The sequence below is a fragment of the Neopelma chrysocephalum genome, unplaced genomic scaffold (genome assembly GCF_003984885.1).
Source record: "Neopelma chrysocephalum unplaced genomic scaffold, ASM398488v2 Primary Assembly neopelma1_24, whole genome shotgun sequence".
In the NCBI taxonomy this organism is placed as follows: domain Eukaryota; kingdom Metazoa; phylum Chordata; class Aves; order Passeriformes; family Pipridae; genus Neopelma; species Neopelma chrysocephalum.
The window spans coordinates 11,016,391-11,038,024 of NW_020897693.1; the positions used below are offsets into that span (position 1 = coordinate 11,016,391).

The 21,634-nt window shown below is 49.4% G+C and overlaps 1 protein-coding gene and 1 long non-coding RNA gene across 6 annotated transcripts in view; one reads left to right on the top strand and one right to left on the bottom strand.

The window, feature by feature from the left end:
• The first annotated feature begins 146 nt into the window (after positions 1-146).
• Positions 147-21,340, top strand: LOC113977396. Its single transcript, XR_003537329.1, has 3 exons — positions 147-3,254; positions 18,337-18,343; positions 21,330-21,340. It is a non-coding gene; the product is annotated as an uncharacterized LOC113977396 (long non-coding RNA).
• LOC113977296 (USP6 N-terminal-like protein) overlaps positions 5,348-21,634 on the bottom strand; it is a 77,680-nt gene continuing 61,393 nt past the window's right edge. For all 5 annotated transcript variants that reach the window (XM_027703299.1, XM_027703324.1, XM_027703307.1 and 2 more), the window contains 8 exons: positions 17,936-18,045; positions 17,262-17,310; positions 15,667-15,787; positions 14,710-14,804; positions 13,111-13,176; positions 11,627-11,726; positions 10,172-10,324; positions 5,348-9,983 (listed from right to left, as the gene is read on the bottom strand). In XM_027703299.1, coding sequence (XP_027559100.1) covers positions 8,719-9,983; positions 10,172-10,324; positions 11,627-11,726; positions 13,111-13,176; positions 14,710-14,804; positions 15,667-15,787; positions 17,262-17,310; positions 17,936-18,045 — 1,959 coding nt within the window. In that variant the 3' untranslated portion in view covers positions 5,348-8,718. The remainder of the gene's footprint in view (positions 9,984-10,171; positions 10,325-11,626; positions 11,727-13,110; positions 13,177-14,709; positions 14,805-15,666; positions 15,788-17,261; positions 17,311-17,935; positions 18,046-21,634) is intronic.

Sequence of the window (21,634 nt, forward strand, 5' to 3'; positions counted from 1 at the left end):
TGGAAATCATGTATTAGTTGTGTATTAATGTAGTGCTGCATCTTTGTTTCCAGAAGGAGAATCATGACAGATCTTCAATATGCAGTAAGATAGCTCCACCTGAGAGAAGTGACACAATCTGTTTTTTGCCTACAGCAAAGATCAGATCAGATCACAGGTGATGTGTTACTCTGGATTTGGCTTTTTAACTTGCTACCTGGGTGCTGGTAATTTCGGTACAGGACAGCAACTTGCTGGCTATGACAGGCAGAAGGTCAGTATATGAGCTCATGATGTGTTGTCTGCTTGCTAGCTGAACTTCTCAAGTCTGAAAGTAATGTCAGAATTTCAGTTTCACTGGAGTGAATGTAGGCCTGGAGAAGGAATTGTGGGGTTTGGAGTTGATTTTCCCCATAGTTTTTTAAGGCACATTTGTTCTAGAAGTACATGGACTGGAGGATGCAGTTTTCAGACACTCCTTATGACAAGGAGTTTGTTGCCTATCTCAACTCTGCTTCTGTGGCACAAGCTTAGGTGAGCAGAATGTACAATTATTCTGAAGGGCTGATCCTGTTGCATAGCTGGAAGCTGCAGGAGTCCACAGAGGAAAGCTTTTTGCTATATTTGACGCATCAGCTCACGTTTGGCTGTTGTGACCTCTTCAGCTGGTCATGGCAAGGCTAAACTAAACTTGGTGCTGTTCTCCAGCAAGTGTGAGCACCACTTCTGAGAAGGCTTCAGTCATCCTACTGATTATCTGTTGACACTGCATCTCCTGTGATGAAGGAGAGCCACCTTTGAACCTGTTCGTAAATGACAGAATAGCTGACGAGGTCTGTTCTAGTCTGGTCAGGTACACATGTCTCAGGATGTATAATGTATGTTTTTTTTCTCACATCGTTCAAGAGCCTCACACCCTATTACAGAGGGGTTGGGGCTCTAGAGACATCACAGCTGAGTCAACTGAGATAATTGCTTACAAGTCCTTAAAGATGCTGATTAAATGCTGGAACAGATCTCATGCCTTTTGGTCTCCTAGGGCTTCCACAGAAGCATTTTCCTAAGCCAGCAGAGATGGTGACGCCAAAACAGATGAGCACATGGTGCTTGCTGAAGGCTTTGGCAAGCACCTTGGTTGAGTTTTCAGGAGCTGGCAGCAATGGCTCATTGCTGGAGTGAGACCTGACGTGATGGTAGTGGCAAGGGTAGCTGAATGAAAGGCTTGAGTTTTATGGAGAAGCCTTGGCTAAATGCTGGCCTCATCCTCCTCACCTGCAGTCTGGTTGGGTAAAGAGGAGCAGACCAGGTTTCCCTTCTGGACTACAGCCACTGCTGCAGACCTTTTCAGCCTAAGTGGTACTTCCAAATGGCACTTTTTGCCTCCACCTGGAGCCATAAAGGTAAGCAAAGCCACTCCAAGAACCAGCTTCCCCAAGCAACCGCCTGCCTGAGGTTATCTAAGTCTGTCTGCAGGCTTAGGTATCCCAGGGGCTGGGCTCTGATGTGGAGCCAGGCTGTGGCCTCCAGGGCACTAGAGTGGCCCAGGCTCTTAATGGGATGGTTAGAAGCAGGGACTTGTGGTATTGCACCCCATCTATCCACAGGTACCTGTAAGGGACCTCATACCAGTTTTGGACCAAAATGGAAGTTTCTTAGTTTACCTTTCTGTGTGTCTTAGGAGGAACCTGATTTACTATGTGCAATAATAGGTCTCAATAAGCCAGGCTTTAGTGACTTCAGTCCCTCAGATTCATGTCTTTGTGTGTGCCTTCAAAGCCATCTCTGTCACCATCTTGGGCTCATTTGTAACTGCTGCCAGTGAGTGAGGATGCTTGTGGGATGGGACCACCTGCTGCATCAACTACTGAGATACTATTTCAGCTCTGGTTTGCTTGTCTCCTGTACTGTCCTGGTGCCCACATCCTTCTAGGTGAACAGGATCCTGGTGTATGCCCTGTGGGCTTCCTCAGCTGCTGAGGTTGTAGGATTGGGGAGATGGTTTGGGAGGGGGTCAGACCTGCCTCTTTCAATTGCTAGGCTCTTCTTTTCTCCATGTGCTGCTTTGTAGATGATGTGCTGTAAGAAGGAGGTGACATTGCTCAGAGGACCCCCAGCAACGGTGGGAACTGAGACAGGCAGATGGGGCTGGCCCCAGGTGCAGCTCCTTTCCCCTTAGGGCAGATGGGCCCTGCTCTCTGTGTGTTGAGCACAGGGTCTGTGGCTTAGCAGACGAAAGGTAACAGCCCCAGCCATGGCTGCTGGGGCTGGGGGTGCACACCCTGTGCTCTGTGTGCCCTCGCTCTGCTCTGCAACCCCCAGCCACCACTGCCATGGCCCCTTTCAGCACAGGAGAAGCACATGAGCAGTGCAGCAGGACACAGCAGCAGGTGAGCAGCACAGTGGGTGAAGAGGAGGAACACTCCCAGGCCCAGCCAAACTCTGACACTGCCCCTCGGCCAAACTGGCTGGGGCACAAAGCTGCCAGACACAGCACACCGATCTCTCTCCCCCCACTACATCCTGGGACCAGAGCCTAAACCAGCACAAAGCCTTGCTCCCTCCCTCAGGTTGGCTCTGCTCCAGGCTCCACTTAGCATCAATTATTCAGTGCCGACTGGCTGAAGCCTTGCAGAGGCACACAACGGGGCTTGATGAGCTTTCCATGTCGTGGGTGGTGGGCAGGGAGGCTGAGGAGCGCAGCCATGGCTTGGCAGAGACCCAGCAAGCAACAGGGACAGAAGTGGCCACCTGCCTGTCCCAGCTCCTGGCACTGCTGGTTTGGCTGTTCATGAGCCAGGAAGGACAGGAGCCATACGGGGCTGCAGGGCACCGTTGCTGAGCACAGCCTGGGGAGTCTGCAGTTCTGCCTTGGGGTCGTTTCTGGGCAGGAATCAGCCCTGGGAACTGGAGAGCTGGTGTAGAGTTCTCTGAAAGCCATGACGAGAGCAGTGGCTCCACCAGGGAAAGGGTGATAGGAAGTACTGGCAAATACCAAATGCAGGGAGAGAAGCTGTGGGAGGACCAGTCCCTGGCTGACAAGGCCATTAGAATTTAGGCAGCAGTCTCAATACCTTCTACGGAGTTCATTTGCCACTGGTTCCAGTGCTGTCCAGCAAGTGGATATTGGTAACGTTGGGCTTTGGGACTGCCCTGCTCTTTGTCCCCTGCAAGCAGCAGCCAGGCCCTGGGGGGACACAGGAGAGGGCAGGAGGTGCTGCTTGACTGATGCAGGGGCTATCTGCCCTCCCATCCTATTAGGGACATGAGTACTTTCCGTGCAGCAGGGAGCATGCCGTGGCCTCGTGCTCCTAGCACCAGCTGGAGGCCTGGCATTTAGCCTAGGCTGAACACCAGGCAAGGCATATGTTTACCCTGAGGTAAGGGATGGAAGTCGTAGGCTTACCTGGTAAGCAAGTCCCAGGGAGGTCTCCCCCTGGGGAGGACTCTCTGCAGTGGGTGCTTGGCATCCCAAACCCCTACCTGTGACCCCCATTAAGCACCAATTCAAGGCTGGGCACTGCTGTGGCTCCTGCATTAGCTGAAAGGATGCTGTCAAGAGGACGTGGTGGAGCCCTGCCTGTCCCTGGTCCTTGCAGGAGCAGGGTGAGAGTACCCTGCCACAGCCAGGAGGCCACAACTGGGCACATACATGGAGTGTGGGAATCAAGGATACCTGTAAGCAGTATCTTACTCCATTTTTTTTTCCAACTACCAAGTGAACCAAGGCTGTTTAACAGAGGAACACATCCCTCAAACCTAGCACAACTCACCTACCCTGGGGGAAACTCTGCCCTTCTGGACACTTCTGCTCCCTCTTTGGCAGGGAGGCTGTTCCTGCAGTTGGATAAATGCCATCTCTAAACCCTGCAGTGCCTGTCATTTAGACAACCATGGCAGATGTTCAAACCTGGTCCCACCTGGCTGCTTCCTCCCCACCACCTGAAAGCCTGCTGGGGCTGTTGGCTGGGAGGTGACACAAAGCAGCTTGTGCAACCAGACTGCTTGTGGGTGCCTGAAACACAGAAGGGACAAGGTTTGCTTCACTCCAGCCCATGGATGTCTCACCCATGCTCATGGTGGCACTTCCCTGGGCTGGCATCCAGTGTGAAATGGCATAGGAGATGTGCCAAGAGCTGCATCCTCAGGGCAGTCCTGCTCCGTGGTGTTTACTGGTGCAAGTTTGGTTTTTTGGTAGTGTCGCAGACCAGTTTTTAAACAGTTAATGTAAATTAGCTAACTTAAAGACACTGGAGAGCAAGATAGGAGCATTTTTTTTCCTATTTGACCTCTTTTACGTGAGACACAGCAGTGATAGAAGCAGGAATACCAGCCTACAGCACCCAGCAGGTGATACACAGGGATGCCAATTTCCTGCACTACTCTTAAATCCTAGGGTGGCATTTAGGTAATCCTGGCCCCTCCAATTGCTGTCGGTCTTTGTGCCCTCTGTGCTACTCTGTCTCTCTCTGGCAGAGACAGATGCCCCTGTGTTTACTATAAACATGTTGCTTAAGAACAAATGGCAGCTTTCTCTTAGGGAAGCCAGAATACTGCTCACATTTAACACCCCAAAGCCAACAGTACCATGGTCATTTAAGTGCAGGAAGCCCTGGCTACGAAATCTGAGGTTTGTCAGAGGTACTGCTCACACACAGCTTTGTAAAATTCATCTTCAGCTGTGAGCAGCCCCACCTTACGTTCCCAGTGACTGGTGTAAACGTGACTCAGTCCTGACTCATGAGTTGCACCCACCCACCCACCTGCTGTGCAAGGAGCTGTGTCCACCCCGCTCCCTGTCCTGTCCAACCCTCCTAGCACTGCCTCCGGCCAGGAAAACAAACTCCAAACACAAAATCTTGGCCAAAAAAGAAGCTGCAGAGGGGCAGCTGGGCAAGGGGCCATGTGTCAGATGGGATGCGCAGGAGCTGCAGGCAGGATACTGCCCTTTGCTCAGGTGGCAGAGGACAGGGCTATGTGGGATGAAGCATTTTTCTTTCCACTGCTGCTGGGGATGCCTGGATTTAACTACAGTAGAAAAGTCAAGAGGAAAGCAGAGATGAAGTAGGAGGGACCCTCTGCAGCTGAAGCTTACCCAGGGAACCAGGCTAAGACTCAGGAGAAGGCAACCAGTCTTGCTGCAGCTTCTGTCACTGTAATAAACTTCATGGAGTCTGATCTTATGCTAAACTTCTTTAACCATTATTATTATTATTACAACCATGTAAAACACAGCATCAAATACTTTGGACAGTTTGTATCAGCGTAAAAAGGAATGATAACTTTTTTTCCCCGAAAAAAACTTCCTTTGAAATAAAAACCACACAGGAAAAAAAGCAAAAAAAAAAAAAAAGCACAGACATAACAATGTTTTTTTTAAAGTAATAATTATAATACATTAGAAAGAGTCACAGAGGAAGCGTTCCACGCTGTAAACAAGAAAAGCAATTAAAAAGAAAAGCAGATGGTAGCCAGGCTCTCAAAGTGAGAAACCCTGACCTCAACCACAGTCCCATACTGGAACTCAACTCCATGGTTCCTGCTGCCCACCGATGCTGCAGCCACTCAAAGTGCTCAATCACAAACAAACAACAAAAACAAACCAACCCCAAAAAACCCCAAACCCACAACACTGGTCTCTACATTGACATGGAAGACAGCAAGGCAAGAGTTGTCTCAGGGCTGCGAGGGCTAAGACGGGGGTAGCTGCTTTCCCAAGTTTGCTCACAGTAAGAGTGCCTTTTGCCAAGGGGCTGACACTGTTATAAGAGGCTGGGCAGGGGGCAAGTGGCTTAGACCAGTTAATTTGGTAAGAGGCAAGTGGCTTAGGCCAGTTAATTTGCCCTGCTGAGCTGCCACCCTCATCCTTCCCTTCCTAATCCCCATGAAAAGAGCTGAGGATGGGCCAGGTCCTGCCCATCCTGGCTGCCACAGACCTGCCATGGCTGCACTTTTGTCTGCAGCAAGAGGCAGGTCTGCAGACAAGAGGAGGCAGGATTTGTCATCTCCTTGTAGATCATGCTTTGATGTGCTAAAGTGAGAGCATCACACCAAGGAAAGCAATGCACGCTGCTGGCTCCCAGCCAGCTGTGGCAAAGGGCCTCTTCCCAAACCTACCAGCTTTCAGGGCCTGCAGGTTGGAGAAGAGCTTCTTAGGTGGCACAGTGAGGAGCTCAAAGACCTTCCCAGCAAGAAGCACTTTGGTGGAAAGGGGGAGCCTTTGTTTGCCTGGTCCAAAGGTCACTGAAACCAGCTGCTGGTTTCCCCCAGGCATAGAGGTGACTGAGGACCTTGCTGCTCATTCCCAGTAGGGCTTGAAGGGGAGAAACCACCCCCTCAAAATTCATGTTGAACATCATGCACCAAACGCTATGCAGTGAGTACTATGCATTTGACAGCTCTCCAAAATTAGAGCAAACCACCTTCTTACATGTTAATACTGCAAAACACACCAGACACATGCTGGATGAGGAGCCCAGGTGCACAAGCAACATGATGCGCCAAGGCTGTGTGCCTGAAATGAGGGAAAATAGGTCAAAATGAGGGGAAAGAGGTCTCCGCTCCTGCACGTGTGAGCCAAATGCTCAGATACATTAGCAGGAGTCCTACGCAGGCTTCAAGGAGAGGACAGAGCCCCAGGCTACAGAAGCCAAGCCAGGATGTGACCAACAGCCCTCAGATGCTTCTCGTTGCTTCACAGTCAGCTCCAGTGGCCAGTGGGCTGCCAGCAAAAGGCAATGGATATCTGTCCTGAAATACTGCTCAGGTATTTTAGCACACAAATAGGTTTAACTATGCAGAGTTACAGGAAAACATACTCTAAATTAAAACCAATTCAAGCACCATTGTCCTAGAAAGGACCAGTGGTGTCTCAAAACACAAATACTGAACATTCATAGAGCACTTTTCCTCAAACAGCAACGCTTGACTCCTCACAACACCCCTGCGAGGTAGCTAATAGAGTTATCCCTGCTTTGCAGAGGGAGAGGACAGCCAAGGCTGGAAGCTCAGCAGAAGATGGGGCCTTGGACAGAGCAGGGGTTGCAACAGAAGCTGAGAGTGCTGTGGTCTGGCTGGCTACATCCAAACAAAGATCCGGTGCTCCCTTTGACACTCTTCTTGCTACAAACACAACCAACCACATGTACACAAGGCAAAATAAATCCTGATAAATCATCGAATCATAAAACATCATGAATTGGAAGGGACCCATCAGGATCACCGAGTCCAACTCCTGGACCCCACAAAGTAATTTAGTGGAGGTTTGGTGCTGGGCTTTCATGTAGGCTTCAGATCAGGTTATGCTATTGAAGCAGCCTGTGAGATAAAAAAACCAGTTTTCTAAGTCTCCTTAGAAACAAGGAGCTTTTGCTCAGGGTCTCGGTTCAAGGGGTGGGAATCTCACCTATAGCCACCCCTTCTGAACTGCAAGGTCAAAAAGCACATCTAGACTGGTTTATTTCCCGCTTCTTCCACTGATCTACCTTCCTAATGAAGGCCCTTCCATCTCTAGGCATGCAGTAGATGCTGGAACAGGATTTTGGACCAGCTCTTTCTGTGGGGTGTGTCCCAAGGTCCCTTGCACACTCCTAACCAATGGCTTGGGCTATGCAACAGCAACGCTCTGGGATGGGGAGAAGATGGACAGGCCACCAGGACTTGGTGCATGAAGGGCAAGCAGGCACGTGGGCACCTATCATGCCCAGGTTTCCTTCCTTGGTTGTTAATTTCTGTGTGGTCTAAACGAGAAGAGCTGAGATCAGACCCTGGGCAATGTGCTCCCTTTCCCCAACTCCTATGCCCTTTCCACCCTGACACTTAACCTGCTCAAAGTAAATGCGGACTTCAGCTTGGGCACTGTGATTAGATGCCATCGCACCTCCAGCAGCTTGCTCATGCTGACAGGCCTCCCGAGCCAGCAGTCCCTTTTCCTGTTTGGCCAACAAAAAGGCAGTGAGCCTGCTCGCCACGCTGAACCTGCGAGGGAAAGGCCAGCAGAAAGGTCACTCAGCTCAAGAGACCAGGCTCAACCTTCATCACTGCCATTCTCACCTTGAGAACTTGGGAAAGAACCACCCTGTTGGCGGTCCTCCACTGGGGTAACACCAAGCAGACGCCTTAGGGACTCAGCAGCTGTTAAACCTCTTCTCTTGGACACCATCCACCACCACAGCAGGAGCTGGGTACAGCTGGGCACCGCTTTGTGGAATTGCATAGAGGGAGCAGCAGGCCAGGATGCCATGGCCCTGCCTGGAAATCCTGCTGCCTACAACCATGGGTCTGGGAAATGAAATAAAGATCTATTGCTACAAAGGCCTTTGAAACCAATGCTGTGGCTGTGCCGATGGGGCATTTTAAAGAAAGCATCTTGGATTCCTATGCCTTATGCCTGCTTCCCTGGCTATGGGTACCCACGGAAGGCAGGAGCAAAAGAAAACACGCAACACATTCACCAGCCCTGCCTCTTCCCCCAAGCCATGTGGCTCGTGGAGCTTTGAGGAACAAAACATGAAATCACTTTCCAATTTGTCCATAGGAAAGACGCAAATCCAATTTGTTGGTGTCTCCTGTTGCTGGTGGCCCCTGCTTCATCTCCTCGCTGGGCACACGTACCAAAGCACAGCTCGACATACGATGGCTGCTGTGCTGTCATCCCGACACAGCCCTGCTGAAGGATGGGATCCTGTAAATGGGGCAGGGGTGCTGCTCCAGAAACCACTTCCTCTCCCTCCCCCATCTCCACTAGAACGTCACTGATTTGGGCATCTTTGCCAGGGGAGGAGAGCCTGAAAGGAAACTGTTCTCTGAGTGGGATTTGACAACCTGTGGTGGTAATTTTGGTTTGGGGCTCAGAGGGGGTCGTGGGGCTTTCAGTGCGTTTAATGGTTTCTGGAGGCTTTTCTGGACATCTGCCTCCTCTGGGTCTGGCGTAAGAGTTGGTGGTGTGGAGGTGGCAGGCAGGGGGTGCCCAGTCTCCAACAGAGGCAATGCCACCTGCTTTCTGTTCAAGAAGTCCTGCTCTGTCGCGTGGGCCAGGTGGAGGGGAGTGACAGTTTTGATAACGATGTAGGGGCTGTTCCCCTCCACCACAGGGGATGATGCCTGCTGGAAGGGGCAGCCCTCACCCAGCCCTGCTCCCTCCGGCTCGCTGCTGGATAAGATGGGCACGCTGCCTCCCGCCACCCTGTCCTTGGGCCAGTGCACAGTGCTGGCGGCGCTCCCCAGCCCATTCTGCAGGCTGGTGAGCTCTCCTGTGGACGCAGCTTTGGATGCTGAGCGCTTCAAGTCCATTTTGCCCGGCAGCACTGCTCCGCAGTGCTCCTGGTCCACTGCCTCCCTGCGCCCACTCTCGGGGGAGCACTCGTGCTGTGACGTGCAAGAGAGACGCCGGCAGCCGCCCAGCAGGGGATGGGGGGGTGCTTCAAGCGCTGCATCTTCACACAGGGAAAATGCTTGTTCTGCTGGCATGGCAGCAGGATTTGGCTGCCATACTGCATCATCCGTAGTGGAAAGCTCAGCAGTGCTCGAGTCAGGAGGAGCTGGCCTGTTTTGGAGAGAGGAGTCTAAGGAGCTGTGCTCAGCTGGGGCATGGAGGGGGACTCCGTGGTCCATCATGGCACAGCCAGGAGCAAGAGGAGGCTCCTCTGGAGGCAGGGCCATGGGCAGGAAGTGATGATGGGCCTGTGTCTCGCTTGCCTTCAGAAGAGATGACGGCTGCCCGTCAACAATGGGCTCCACCCGGCCCTGCTCTTCCAGTGGCTGCCCACCAGGAGGAGGCACGTTTGTTGCTTCCGCTGCTTCACTGCCCTGGAGAGTGGGAATCCTCTCTTCCACCACTGTCATTCCTCCTGGTCCCTCAGGAACTCTGTGGGGATGGGGCTCCCTGTCCAGGGTGTGCTCACCCACCCGGCCATTCTGGCTGTTGGCTGCTGGGTTGTCCTTTACAGCTACTGGATTGAGAGAGAGCTCCAGGCCCAGGGGTTTCCTTGGAAACTCTTCAGGCTTTGCTGCATTGAAAGCAGAGAAAACAAAATAAGACCCAAATTGTGCATCAGTTCATTTCTGTACACCCTGAATGCAAGGAAGGCAGATGCTCCACCCAACAGGTGCCAGGCTTTCTGGGCTGCCCAGCTCCCAGCCACACCAGCGGGATGCTCTGGTCCCTGCTGGGCTGCCCACCTTCCCCTCTACCCACCTGGTGGTGGGAGGTCAAATTTCATCTTCCGAAGTTCAGTCATTGACACCTGCAGTTGCTCGATGACTGCATCATCCTCATACTGCAGGGAAGCAGCAATTTTCTCCTGCAGAAACTCACGTAAATCTTCCAGTGTCATCTTCAGCAAGCGCTCTGGGGAACAGGAGAAAGCAGTAATGATAGCGGCACAGCCAAATTGCAGGGTAGCATGAGCGTGGGTTGCACTGCTTTGGTTTTATCTGGGATTCTGCTGCTCTTCCCACTCTGCAATGAGATAGCTTGAATGTTTTCGCCCCTCTCCCACCTTTCCACTGTTGCTCAGGGTCATCAATACACGTACATATCCCCGTGCCACCTCTGAGCAGTAGCTCTGCAATGGCAGGACAATGGCGAGGCTGGGAGCTGTGCTGACAAGGATGCACATTTTGGGCCATTTCTGGAAGTTCTCACCAATACCTCTAGGAGGAGGAAAAGCTCCATGAGACAGGCCCTGAGCGTCAGGCTGAACAGCCACTGATGGTCAGGCTGAAAAGCCACTGCTGGCAGCTGCTACCACCAGCCAGGGATGCCAACCTGCACCAGCCAGCAGGCAGGGATGCAGGCAGAGGTGCTGGCCCTCACCAGGGTTGCAGGCAGGGGTGGGATACAGTCTGGAATGGGTTGCAGGGAGAGATGATGCCAATCTGCACCACACATTCCTCAGGGAGAAGAGATTTCACAGGCAGGCTGAAACAACTGCCTGCCTGCCAGTTTCCAGCTTTTTGCAGACAAACAGGATACTTCAAGATTTATTTCTGGATAGCCTGTTCTTCATTTAACTGAAGGAAGAGCGGGGGCCCGTTTGCAGAAGCCAACACACACAGTCCCAAAAATCCTGCTGGCCTAAAGGTTCCCAGCACACACTCCTGCCCCAGATCAAGGCCACAGAGTGACAGAGCAGGGCTGTGATCTTATGGGAGGAGAGGGGTTCAAAGTCACAAAGGTCTCATGGTAGAAACATCACTGCTCTAACGTTATGCAAGAAAACCAGGTTTTGATCAGTTTAGAAGTATATTAACGGATTTACTTCTCCCTCTACAGACTTTTCAGCTGAATCACCACCTAGAGTTCTGCAGACAGATGCTGCAAAGATGCAGCAAAGAAAGATGCTGCAAAGTATGGCAATTGCTGTCTGTATTGCCCCTAAAAGCCTGTTGATAGAATATGTGGGGCACATACACAGAATATGTGTAGAAAGAGGCAGCTGGGAGCATTTCAGGCGAGCTTTGTGTGTGATGAGCACAGCATGTCAACCCTTGCAGCATCTCATTTCATCCCCAGAGCATCAGCTTGGGACTTTTGCAGCCAGCGCAGGGCTTGGAGAAGGTTGGAAGTGGCCAGCAAGGCTTTCTAGGTCGGCAGCCCAAGGGCAGCCCAACGCAGGGCCATGCGGGACACAGTCTGCTGGGACCTTACTTTTGTGCAATTTGAGGATGGTGTAAGCCATGGCTGTCAGCACACGCTCCCCTTCCAGGATGTAGATGTCCCACAGCCGCAAGGTGAGGGTGAAGGGCGTCTGTTTCAAGTACACAAACAAATACACACATGGGATGATGATACAGAGGTTGGTGCCATCACTACATCCCCTTGCACCAAAACACACAACACAGCTAGGCTTCAGAAGCCATGAATTCATCTATAACACAGAAATATATCTTTTCATCTATGGCTTTGCCTTAAAGCTAACAACCTTGGGTGGCTGGGAAAGTACTTAAAACCCATCCATGAATGCAGAAAAATGAGAAGCTTTCCTCACAAGCATGCTAGCACATGGATTTCCCTATCCTGGAGGGAGCACCATCATCTTTCAGCCTTGCAAGCACACAAAACAACTCCTGTATCCATCCAAATTTCTCAGAAGGGCTATTTATGGGATAGGTCTGAAAGCCCAAAGATGCCTCACTAAGCATTAAAAAATCACTCATTTGGTGTCCAGAGGAGTGGTTTTCCTTATACACAGACTTATTTCTGCCTGCTAGAAACACCTCTGCAAGAGGTTTTCATTTGCACCCACACCCAATCTGACAAACAGGAGTGAACTGATATCCAAAGTGATGGAGGAGTCTTATACCTCTCAGCAAAGATCTGAGGCATCTCACCAACAAAGAAGTCAGTACTGGTCCTACTGTGACATGTAAGTTCAAATTTAGGATGCTGCACTCCAGACTTTGGCACAACTGACCATTGCAGCTCTTTTACCACATGCTACTGCAGACTTTGCATTTTATACAGCTTCTAGTGGAAGACTGCAAAGCAGCAAGTCCCCTCTCAAGGGGAGGAGGTCATCCACTGTTTTACAAGAGACAGGGCAGCAGAAAATTGAGACTGGGGCACACAGATGTCCTAAACATTAGCAAGTCTGGACATTGCATTCAAGTGTGCAAGCACAATACTGCCCCTAAAAATAAAGTAGTCTTGGCTCAAGACTGGCAAATTAGCTCTGAACAAATCAGGGTAATTTTCTCACGCTTTCACATGTTTCCAGGCCCAGCCCTCTCATCTGCCTGCAGCTGCTACGTTGCTATTTGTTGAAGTTTGTGCCCCCAGCTCTTCTCCTCCCTACACTATTTCCAGAGCCCAAGTGAGGTTAATTGCCTTTGCAGCAGTGCCAGTGGGCAAAAGAAAGATCTCTCCAAAGTTTAAAGCTCATGCTGATGCTGCTGAGCCATCTCCCAGCAACTGCTTTAGATGAGGCAGCAGGAATTGGTTTGTCATCAGTGACATGCAGTTATTTTTAGCTTCTCCCTTATTAATTTTTTTGTCTTATGAGAGTGTGCATAGTATCCCACCTTATAAAATATTAACACCTTCTTCAAAGTATGATATTTAGAAAAAATCCCTGGCAGATTAACCATGCATGCAAACAGCAGAGCAGCAAAAAACCCCCAGAGCATCCTCACCCGGTCAATGAAACACTGCAGGAACCACTTGGTTGTATAAATCCCTGTAGTCATCTGCTCCTTGTCCTGGGGGGAGACAGCAAAGAGAGACAGGCTTTCACCAGGGTGGCTGCTGGAAGTTCAAACAGCTCATAAGGCTTTGGGGGAGGTTGGTTGGTTGGTTCATTAATGCTGGGGTCTGGGTGCAGGATCTGGCTGTGGTTTGTCTCCCAACAAAGCCCCTGCTTTAAATACCAGTTTGGAAGCCCTCCTTTGGCCAATCCTCGATGTGGACAGACTTCAGCCACAACTTTGGACAGGAATTTCTAGAAGCTTTTCTGGCCTAGTACCTACTCCAGGGGATTTACAAAAACCTTCGAGGAACCCAAACCACTCACTCCTTGCAGACTACCATTTTTCTTTCCATAGCAATTCCCATGCAAGCCTCTCCGAGCACAGTCAAGCCAGCTTTACAAGCACCACCTCATTTGCATGGCATGGCATGGCTGCTGCAGGAGCAGGACAGCCTGACAGGCTAAGGAAAACTCTTAAGAAGTCTTAAAAACCTCACCATCATCACCCCTGTCTAACAGTGCTGGGATGCACAGTGCTCTGCACATGCACAGAATTGATGTAACCGCTGCTGCAAAGCCAACAAAGCCGTGGGGATGGGAAGAGAAAGAAGCCCGTGGGATTAACGTCTGACTCAGGCCTTTGCTCTTGACTGGTGCTGAGCACCTGCAACCCTGGAGAGCCTTCAGGAGCAGGAGGCATGAAGCAGCTTTCAGAGTTATTCCCACCCTCCCTCCTCTGCTGGTGACCATAATTAAGTGAAAACCTGTCCTGGCCCTGTTTCACTTTTACAGGCAGGTCTGGCTCATTTGTAGCACAGAGCAAGAGCTGTTGGAACTGATGGCAATATAAACAGCTTTTCCTGGAGCTGGGGGCCACAAAGCCCTTTGGTAGCATAAGAAAACTTTAGGAGTCTGGCCACTGAATGCCAACTGTCTACAGCAAATGCAAGGGTAGACAATGCAAAAAAAAAAAGGGAGCAGGTGTTGCACAACAGTTGCCTAAGACGTTAGACTGCAGTCGGTGTGTCCTGCAGATGCTTCTCAAGCTATCAAACAGGCCTGTACCATCTGCTAGAGAGAAAAACAACTGGACATGCCTGAGCAACAAAACACAACAGCAAATCTTACATGTCTCCTGTCCTTAAAAAACAGCAAAGCACTTGGAGCTAATAATTACTGAATTAAGACTCCAGAAAATTCAGCATCAGCCATAGGGCTTTGCAGCTGGTATAAGAGCACAGTCCAGCCTCACTGCTGTATGAACAGCTCCTTCTGCTGCAGGCCCTGTAAGCCTTTCTGCCTGGCTTTCCTAGGGAAGCCTTTAGATTTTAGCAGTCCCTCCACTAATGATGACCAGCAAGCGAATGATAACCGTTTGCCTCAGCAAGGTTGGGGCACCCCATTTAATAAATGCTTGCCTCTTTGTGGCTGAAGCAGTCCGACATGGTTAGAAGTATGTTCAGTTGTGCATCTGTTTGGCAGAACATTAACTGCTTTAGCATTAAAATATGGTATTATTATAGGAAGACTGATAGTAAAGAGATACCATGTGCTTCTTCAGTTTGGGAAACAGTTTGCTTAAAATCTGTTCGTGGTGAGCTTGAAACCTCTGCAGCTTCGGGAACCCAGGAATGAAAAAACCTTAACAAGAAAAGATGAGAGAAATAAAAAATAATCAGAAAAGCTCTGGAGCAGGGACAGGGACAGCCTGATTTTCTAGAAACTCATCTCTTCAATTGCCTGTTGAAGTTGGCTGGACCACAGGGAGCCCAGATACCTCCCTCCCAGAGTCCGCCCTTCACTCCATCTACATGGACAACGGGACTCTCAGACCAACCTCAGCTGGTCCTTCTCAACCAGCCTCATGGACCAGACCATGCACCTTCCCCAGCCCATCTGCCTGAGACTTGGCTTGGCCAAGACGTCTCTGAACACGCCTCAGTGCTTACCAAGGTTCAGAGAAAACCTGAAGATGTTTGAACACCACAAGCTTGTGCAGTGCCCTGTAATCTCAGTTAATCACATTTAAGGCTGTCCAGAGTTATCAAGCCATAAGGCTTAGCCCTCTGCCCATAAAATAACCACAAGTAAGATGAAAGGATCTTTAATTCGTTTGAAGTAAAATAATACAGCACATTTGGTGGAATTATATCCACATTTAATGGATGCTCTTGGATGTACTTCTGTGAGACTTCTTATAAACTCATAATCTTGAGTTAATTTACTGCCAAGGGCAAAGCACTCTGGAGGGAGGATAAACACCTCTGTGGAAGTGTTAATTACTGAGCACTAAAGCTCATTGTCGAAAAAACACATTTTTTTCTGATAAGAACTTGTCTGCCTCCAAGAGCAAAGTTCAGCTCCATAGTCAGGTTGTATATATAGTTAAGCCTTGCCCACTTTAATTAAACAAGTATGTGAGGAGAAACAAGGCTCTACTGACCAACTAAACAGCCTTCCCTCCTGTTGCCAGACACCCATCCACATCCCGCCCCAGCCTTACCATGCATGGCGTGTCGCTGGTTGGTCAGCAGCTGTGCCAGTGCCCAAAACGCATCCTCTTCATTCAAGTACATCAGGAGGATGGCTGCAATCTGGCTCATCCCTTGGCAGTAGCTCACTTCCTGCAAGAGCCAAGAGGGACACACTTGCTACCATAATGCTAAAACTGTAGAAGCAGGTCAGGCTGCCGATGCTTCCCTCTCCTCTTTCAAGGTTTGTTCTGTTTCAATGTCTTTACCATTTATGTCCAAATTCACAGCTCCCACAGGTCTCCAGCAACTACCACATCACTGACACACAGAGTAGATTGGTTTGGAAGGGACCTTCATAATCATCTCACCCAACCCCCCTGCCATGCACAGAGACACCTTCCACTGCACCAGGTTGCTCAAAGCCCCATCCAACCAGGCCTTGAACACTGCCAGGAATGGGGCATCCAAGCTTCTCTAGGCAACCTGTTCCAGTGCATCATCATGCTCATTGTGAAAAACGTCTTCCTTATGTCCAATCTAAACATATCTCTTTCAGTTTAAAAATGTTGCCCCTTGTCCTGTCACTACGGGCCCTAATAAAAAGTCTTTCCATCTTCTTTTTTTTTTATAAGACCCTTTTATATATTGAAAGGTTGCAATGAGGTCTTTCCAGAACCTTCTCTTCTCCAGGCTGAACAATCCCAACTCTGACCTTTCTTAACAAGAGAGGGGTTCTGGCCCTCTGACCATTTTTGTGCCCTTCCTCCAGACCTGCTCTAACAGGGCCTCCAGCAGGAGGTGAGGGGTTTGAAGGCAATGTTACCCCACATGCCTCTGTTCCCTGCTCAAGCCTGGAGGGTGAGGGACAGAAACCCAACGTAAGAGGTGCCTGCAGCTACTTCAAGGAATAGGGGATGGGATGACAAACAGCATGTGACTGATGCTGTTTTGGATTCCTTCAGCCATATGAGCACTGAAGTAATTAAACAATAAATAATGTGATAAGCATTTATCTGGTATGAGGGAGGCTCCTTGACTAACCCCTTGAGCATCGTCTGTGCCTCATGGGGTAACTGTCCCCTCCTGGAGATGGAGGCTGTAGGTTCAGCTGCTAGTTTAGGCTTATTCTGCCTATGCCCTTCAGCTAAAAAACGACTGGTTTGCTGTAATAAGTCAGTGTTTTTAACAAGGAATGCCATTTGGTGTAAGACAAGAAGGCAGAAACATGGCAGACTACCAAGAGACCAACTAGTGTTGCTAGAAAGCCAAAGGGCAATCCCTTGTTCTTTGCTGACACTCGCTCAAACTGAATCTGCCAGATGTCATTTACCGGGTGACAAAATGAACAAAGGAATGAAAAAACTATGCAAAGACTCCTGTACTGCCTGAGAGTCTTGCAGCTGTCTGTATAAGCCAGTATTAGGACTTAAAATTGGAATTACCACTGGTTAAATATGTGTGTGTCTATTTTATATATATATAAAATAAATATTTTGTATATATATACACATACAAACATACTTGTCTACATATATATATAAAATGCTTTTACAAAATCTTTACGTATATATATATATACATGTAAAGCACAACGCTATTCATGTTGACTGGACTTACTACTTACGGTGTTATAAACAGAGTATGCTGACAAGACGTGGAAGAGTGCCTGTTGCCTGGGGAGAAAGAAGGATATTAAAACACCTGAGTCCAAAGTCTCCAGCTTTGTGACCACACCAACGCATACACAGAGAGCAAAGACCCTGAAAACACCCAGCCAGTTATGCCTTTTGCACAGGAGCCTCCTGCAAGGAGCAGGTCTCACAAAATCAGAAAGCACCTTCCTCAGAGACTGTGAAGGGCAGCTAGGTGTGACCCATCCAAGTGACAAAGCCACTTCGTCAAACCTCTCTGACTCCATCTGTTGTGGAGACCCCATCCCACCCAGATCCTGATGGGCCCACCCCATCATCCCAGCCATCCCAAACTAAGCCCTCTGTAACCTTGGGGGACAAGGTACTGCAACAGGCCAGTGCTGCTTGGCTCAAGAACTGGGGCTGAACGTGGTGCAGTGTGGACCTCTCTGAAGGGAGAATCAGCATCCCAACATGTGTGGGTTGTACTGTGTGGTGAGGGTTTGAGGAGCAGGCAGAGATGGCTTTGCTCTCCTGTGAGCTGCTCTGAGCCAGGGTGCTGGTGGTCACCCCAAACCAGGGGACTGCTGGCCCCCTATCCAGCTCATTCCCCCCATATCCACTGGCACCAGTGTCTGCATAGCCCCGTGAAGCCTCCTGTACTCACTTCACTCCGTAGCGATCCCGAAACATGATGTGGTTTCGGAAGGTGCGGTTAACATCCAAATCTATCTGCTTGATTTCCGATGAAAAGCACTTTGCTTGTTCTTTCATTTGCTGGATGGGACAGGCAGACAAGAGGCAGAAGTCAGACACCATCTCAGCCCACGCCTCTCCCCCTACAGTGGGAAATCAGGCTTCCTACAGCAAGAGTGGCAGCTTGCGAGTTGCACAGAGGTATCCAGAGCAGGGACATTGCCACCTTTCAGTAAGCAATGACATGCAGCCGGGAGGTGAATCCCCAACCCCTTGTCTGTGCTGCTGGCCTGGGAGAAGGGGACGACCCCACATTCACACGCTACGACAGTGGCAGCTGCCAACCCAGCCTTCGCCCATCTTCCAATGCAGATACTGAGTTTTCAGAATCTAAAACCTTTACAATTAAATTCCACTCTGATTTACTTTGATTTCTTTGTCTGGCTGGCTATCATAAAGCATTGAGAACTCTGTTGGTGCTTAAGGAATGATACACTTCCTTAAGGAACCAACATGCAGGTGTACACACTGAGTCCCTGAACTTTTCAAAGGCTCAGTCATAACAAAGTCCAAACTGTTATAACAGACTCTATGAAGTGATCTCCAACTACTACTTGCCCTGCAGAAGAGAATCATCTAAGGTTTAAGGAGTTTCCATTAGAAAAGCAGTTCTGGGGTATTCCCTTGGACTGGTGCAAATTTTAAGAAATCAGCAGAGACCAGAAGAGAAACTAAACCCAAAACCAAGAACTCCCATGTTCCCTCCATGCCGGCTAATCATTTAAGGAAGCATCACATAGATAAAGGACTTAAGTCCAGTGCAAAAAAATGAAAATTCAAATGAAAGTTAAGATCCCCTCAACCAATTGTGCCCTCAGAGTTCCAAGCTGAAGATGCTCCATGGACAAATCCCACCGCAGTCCCATTCGTAACCCACTGTTCAGCCCTGTGCTGCAGGCAAGGACCATTATGCTATAGCCAAGCATCTCATCTCACAGCCTTTAGATACCGCCAGTGATCATGCCCTTCTCCTTTGATAGCTACAGGGCCAACTCCATGAAGAATATACATTTCGTGACTGTTTTCAGGCAGACTGAAATCCACTGGCAGGTTAGAGGCAGCAGAGATGAGCAGCAAGCCCACCCTGCCTTGAGCCCGGGTTCAGGACCCCTCCTGGGCTGATGCAGGAGACAGAAAATAACACATCTGCACAGATGCTTATTATCTGCTCCAGCAGCTGCCATCCTATGAATGCTTGTCAGCCTGATACCAGGCGCCTCCATGCTGTTGTTGACCTCCTGAGGTGGCCACATCAGCTCTGGGGAACATCAAAAGGTCATTAGTACTGCCAACATTTAGGGCAGTCACAGCATCTTGGGAATATTAACTATAACCTTGAAAGCAGCTGTATGGAGGAGCAACAGTACGAGGGCTATTTTGAATTTTTGCCTGCACAAAACAAGGGAGGATAAAAGCAGCCACAGAGTGAAGGTCTGATGAACAACATAATTTCCCTGCTGTAAATACTGTGCTCTCCACATCTTATGGATCCTTGTCCTCTATAAAGCAAATAGACTACCTGAGAGAAGAGGACTATTCATATCCACTGGGTCAGTTCAGTTCAAATTTCCCTGCTAAAGTCCCTCTTGTTTTCCCTGCCAGAATAACATGGCAATCTCTCAAAGACTGTAAATAACCCTACTTCAGTTTGTTTTGAAGTACTGCACCTGAATAGCAGGTAGGTTGCACAGCACGTTGTCATCTCCATGCACTCAGAAGACTTTAGTAATTGTGCAGATGTTAAAAAAGAAAACCCAGGATGGGTTATTCTCCTTTTTTTCCCGTTTAAGTAAACTGGGGGCTCCACAGTTGCTCTGCAGTTGCTCTGCTGAGCTCATAAGCTCTGTGAGCCCTGCAAGCTGGTGGCAGAACAGAGGCCGGGAAGCTGAAGGTCCTGTCCCAGAGACCTTGTACAATGCAGTGGGTAAAAGCCAGGATGCCTCTGCTCTGCCTCATGGCCAAGATGTTTCTCCTGCTGCCTTCTCAGCTCCGCTCAAGCCCTCCAGTTGTGGCTAACAAACCCCAGAGGAGCAGAGCATCACACCCACATCAAAACTAAGCATGTCCCATGGTAGCCTCCGGGCTTTTGTGCTACAGTTCACGTCCCAGGGAGAAATGAGGTGGCCTTGGGACCAGCCCCTACATGACACAAGTCTGAGACTGAGGCTTAGCCCCTTCTTGAAAGCAAAACCCCTCATCCAGGATCTGCACTTAGCCTCTCCTGGAGGAAATTAGGAGAGAGCTAATTACTGGCAGCAGGTGGCACCAAAGAAGAGGCAGATTAAGATGAGCTTGTAGAGGGTTTGCATCCAGCAAAGCCTATTAGCCCTGAAGCTCCTGTTTATCGCAGACCCCTCTGGAGCACAGATAAACTCCTTTCGACTTTCATTTGCTTGGATTGCTTCCCTGCCTGCGTAGCACAGCTTTGAGGGAGGGAGCACAATTTTAATCTGTGTTCTGGGAGAGCTTCCTTATCTCTGCTGACTGCAGTGAGCCCAGCCCGCCTTCCCGAAGCCCCTGCCTGTGCCCCCATCCCAGCGGCACCTCACTAGTAACATCTACGCCTGACTGACTATAATGAGCGTTATCATCATCCCGCTTAATAGGCAGGGATTTTTAGAAATACCTGCTGGAAGCAGCACTCAACCTCCTGCCTCTGAAAAATAATTGTCTCCACAATACCTCACCCTGGTACATGATGCAAGCTAAATCATAACACAGGTTTGGAAAATAAGTTAATTATCAACCAAAGGCTACCACACTGCCTATGGAAAGGAGCCAAAACACCTGAAATAAAAATAACAAATACAACAAGCCCTGTCACTTGGGTTCCTGTTCAATGCATGCTACAGAAACTGCTTATTTAATGACATGGAATCCAAGCCTGAAGCATGCAGTGCTCTGGTAGGAAGCAGTGCAAGGCAGGCTTTTCTCCTACTTGCAGAGAAAAGAAGTGATTTTTAACAGAAAAGTAATTTTTGATTTTAATATTGATTTTTAATAGAAACGTTCACAACAGTTATAAAGAATTGAAGATGGAAGATAAAAGAATCCACTTCAATCCAAGCTCTTCCAATGCTGTCAGTTAACTTCCAGCTGCACATCTAAGTGGTAAGCCAGGACCCTGTGCTCAGAATGAAACCAACTTGCAAGATCTGCCTTCACCCCACCCTTATTTTGGTTTCTTGACTAACAACCCATTGCTGGCTGGTTTAGGGCTTCTCATCTTGCTGCACCTGGGGATTTCAAAAATCCCCAGGTAAAACTTTCAAGCACACACAGAGGTTTGGGGTACCCCCATCCAGCACCTACCTGCTCCAGGGTACTCATGACTACTCTGCATCACCCCAGGGAGCTCAGGGAACTGTGAGCGGCACCTTTGCTAAGCCTTCCCTCACTTTTTCCTGCATCTCTCCCTAAAGATGCAATAAAACTGACAGCAACTTTGCTTGCAACTCCCAGCACAACAGATGGAAGCAGCATATTACGGAAAGCAGCCAGCTAACATGCTAAAAGACCCCAGCTTGATGTACACCCACTGATAAAGAGTTTATACCACTTGTGTTTTCAGTCCCCACTGAAAACGCAAAGGGTATAAAATGTCTTTCCT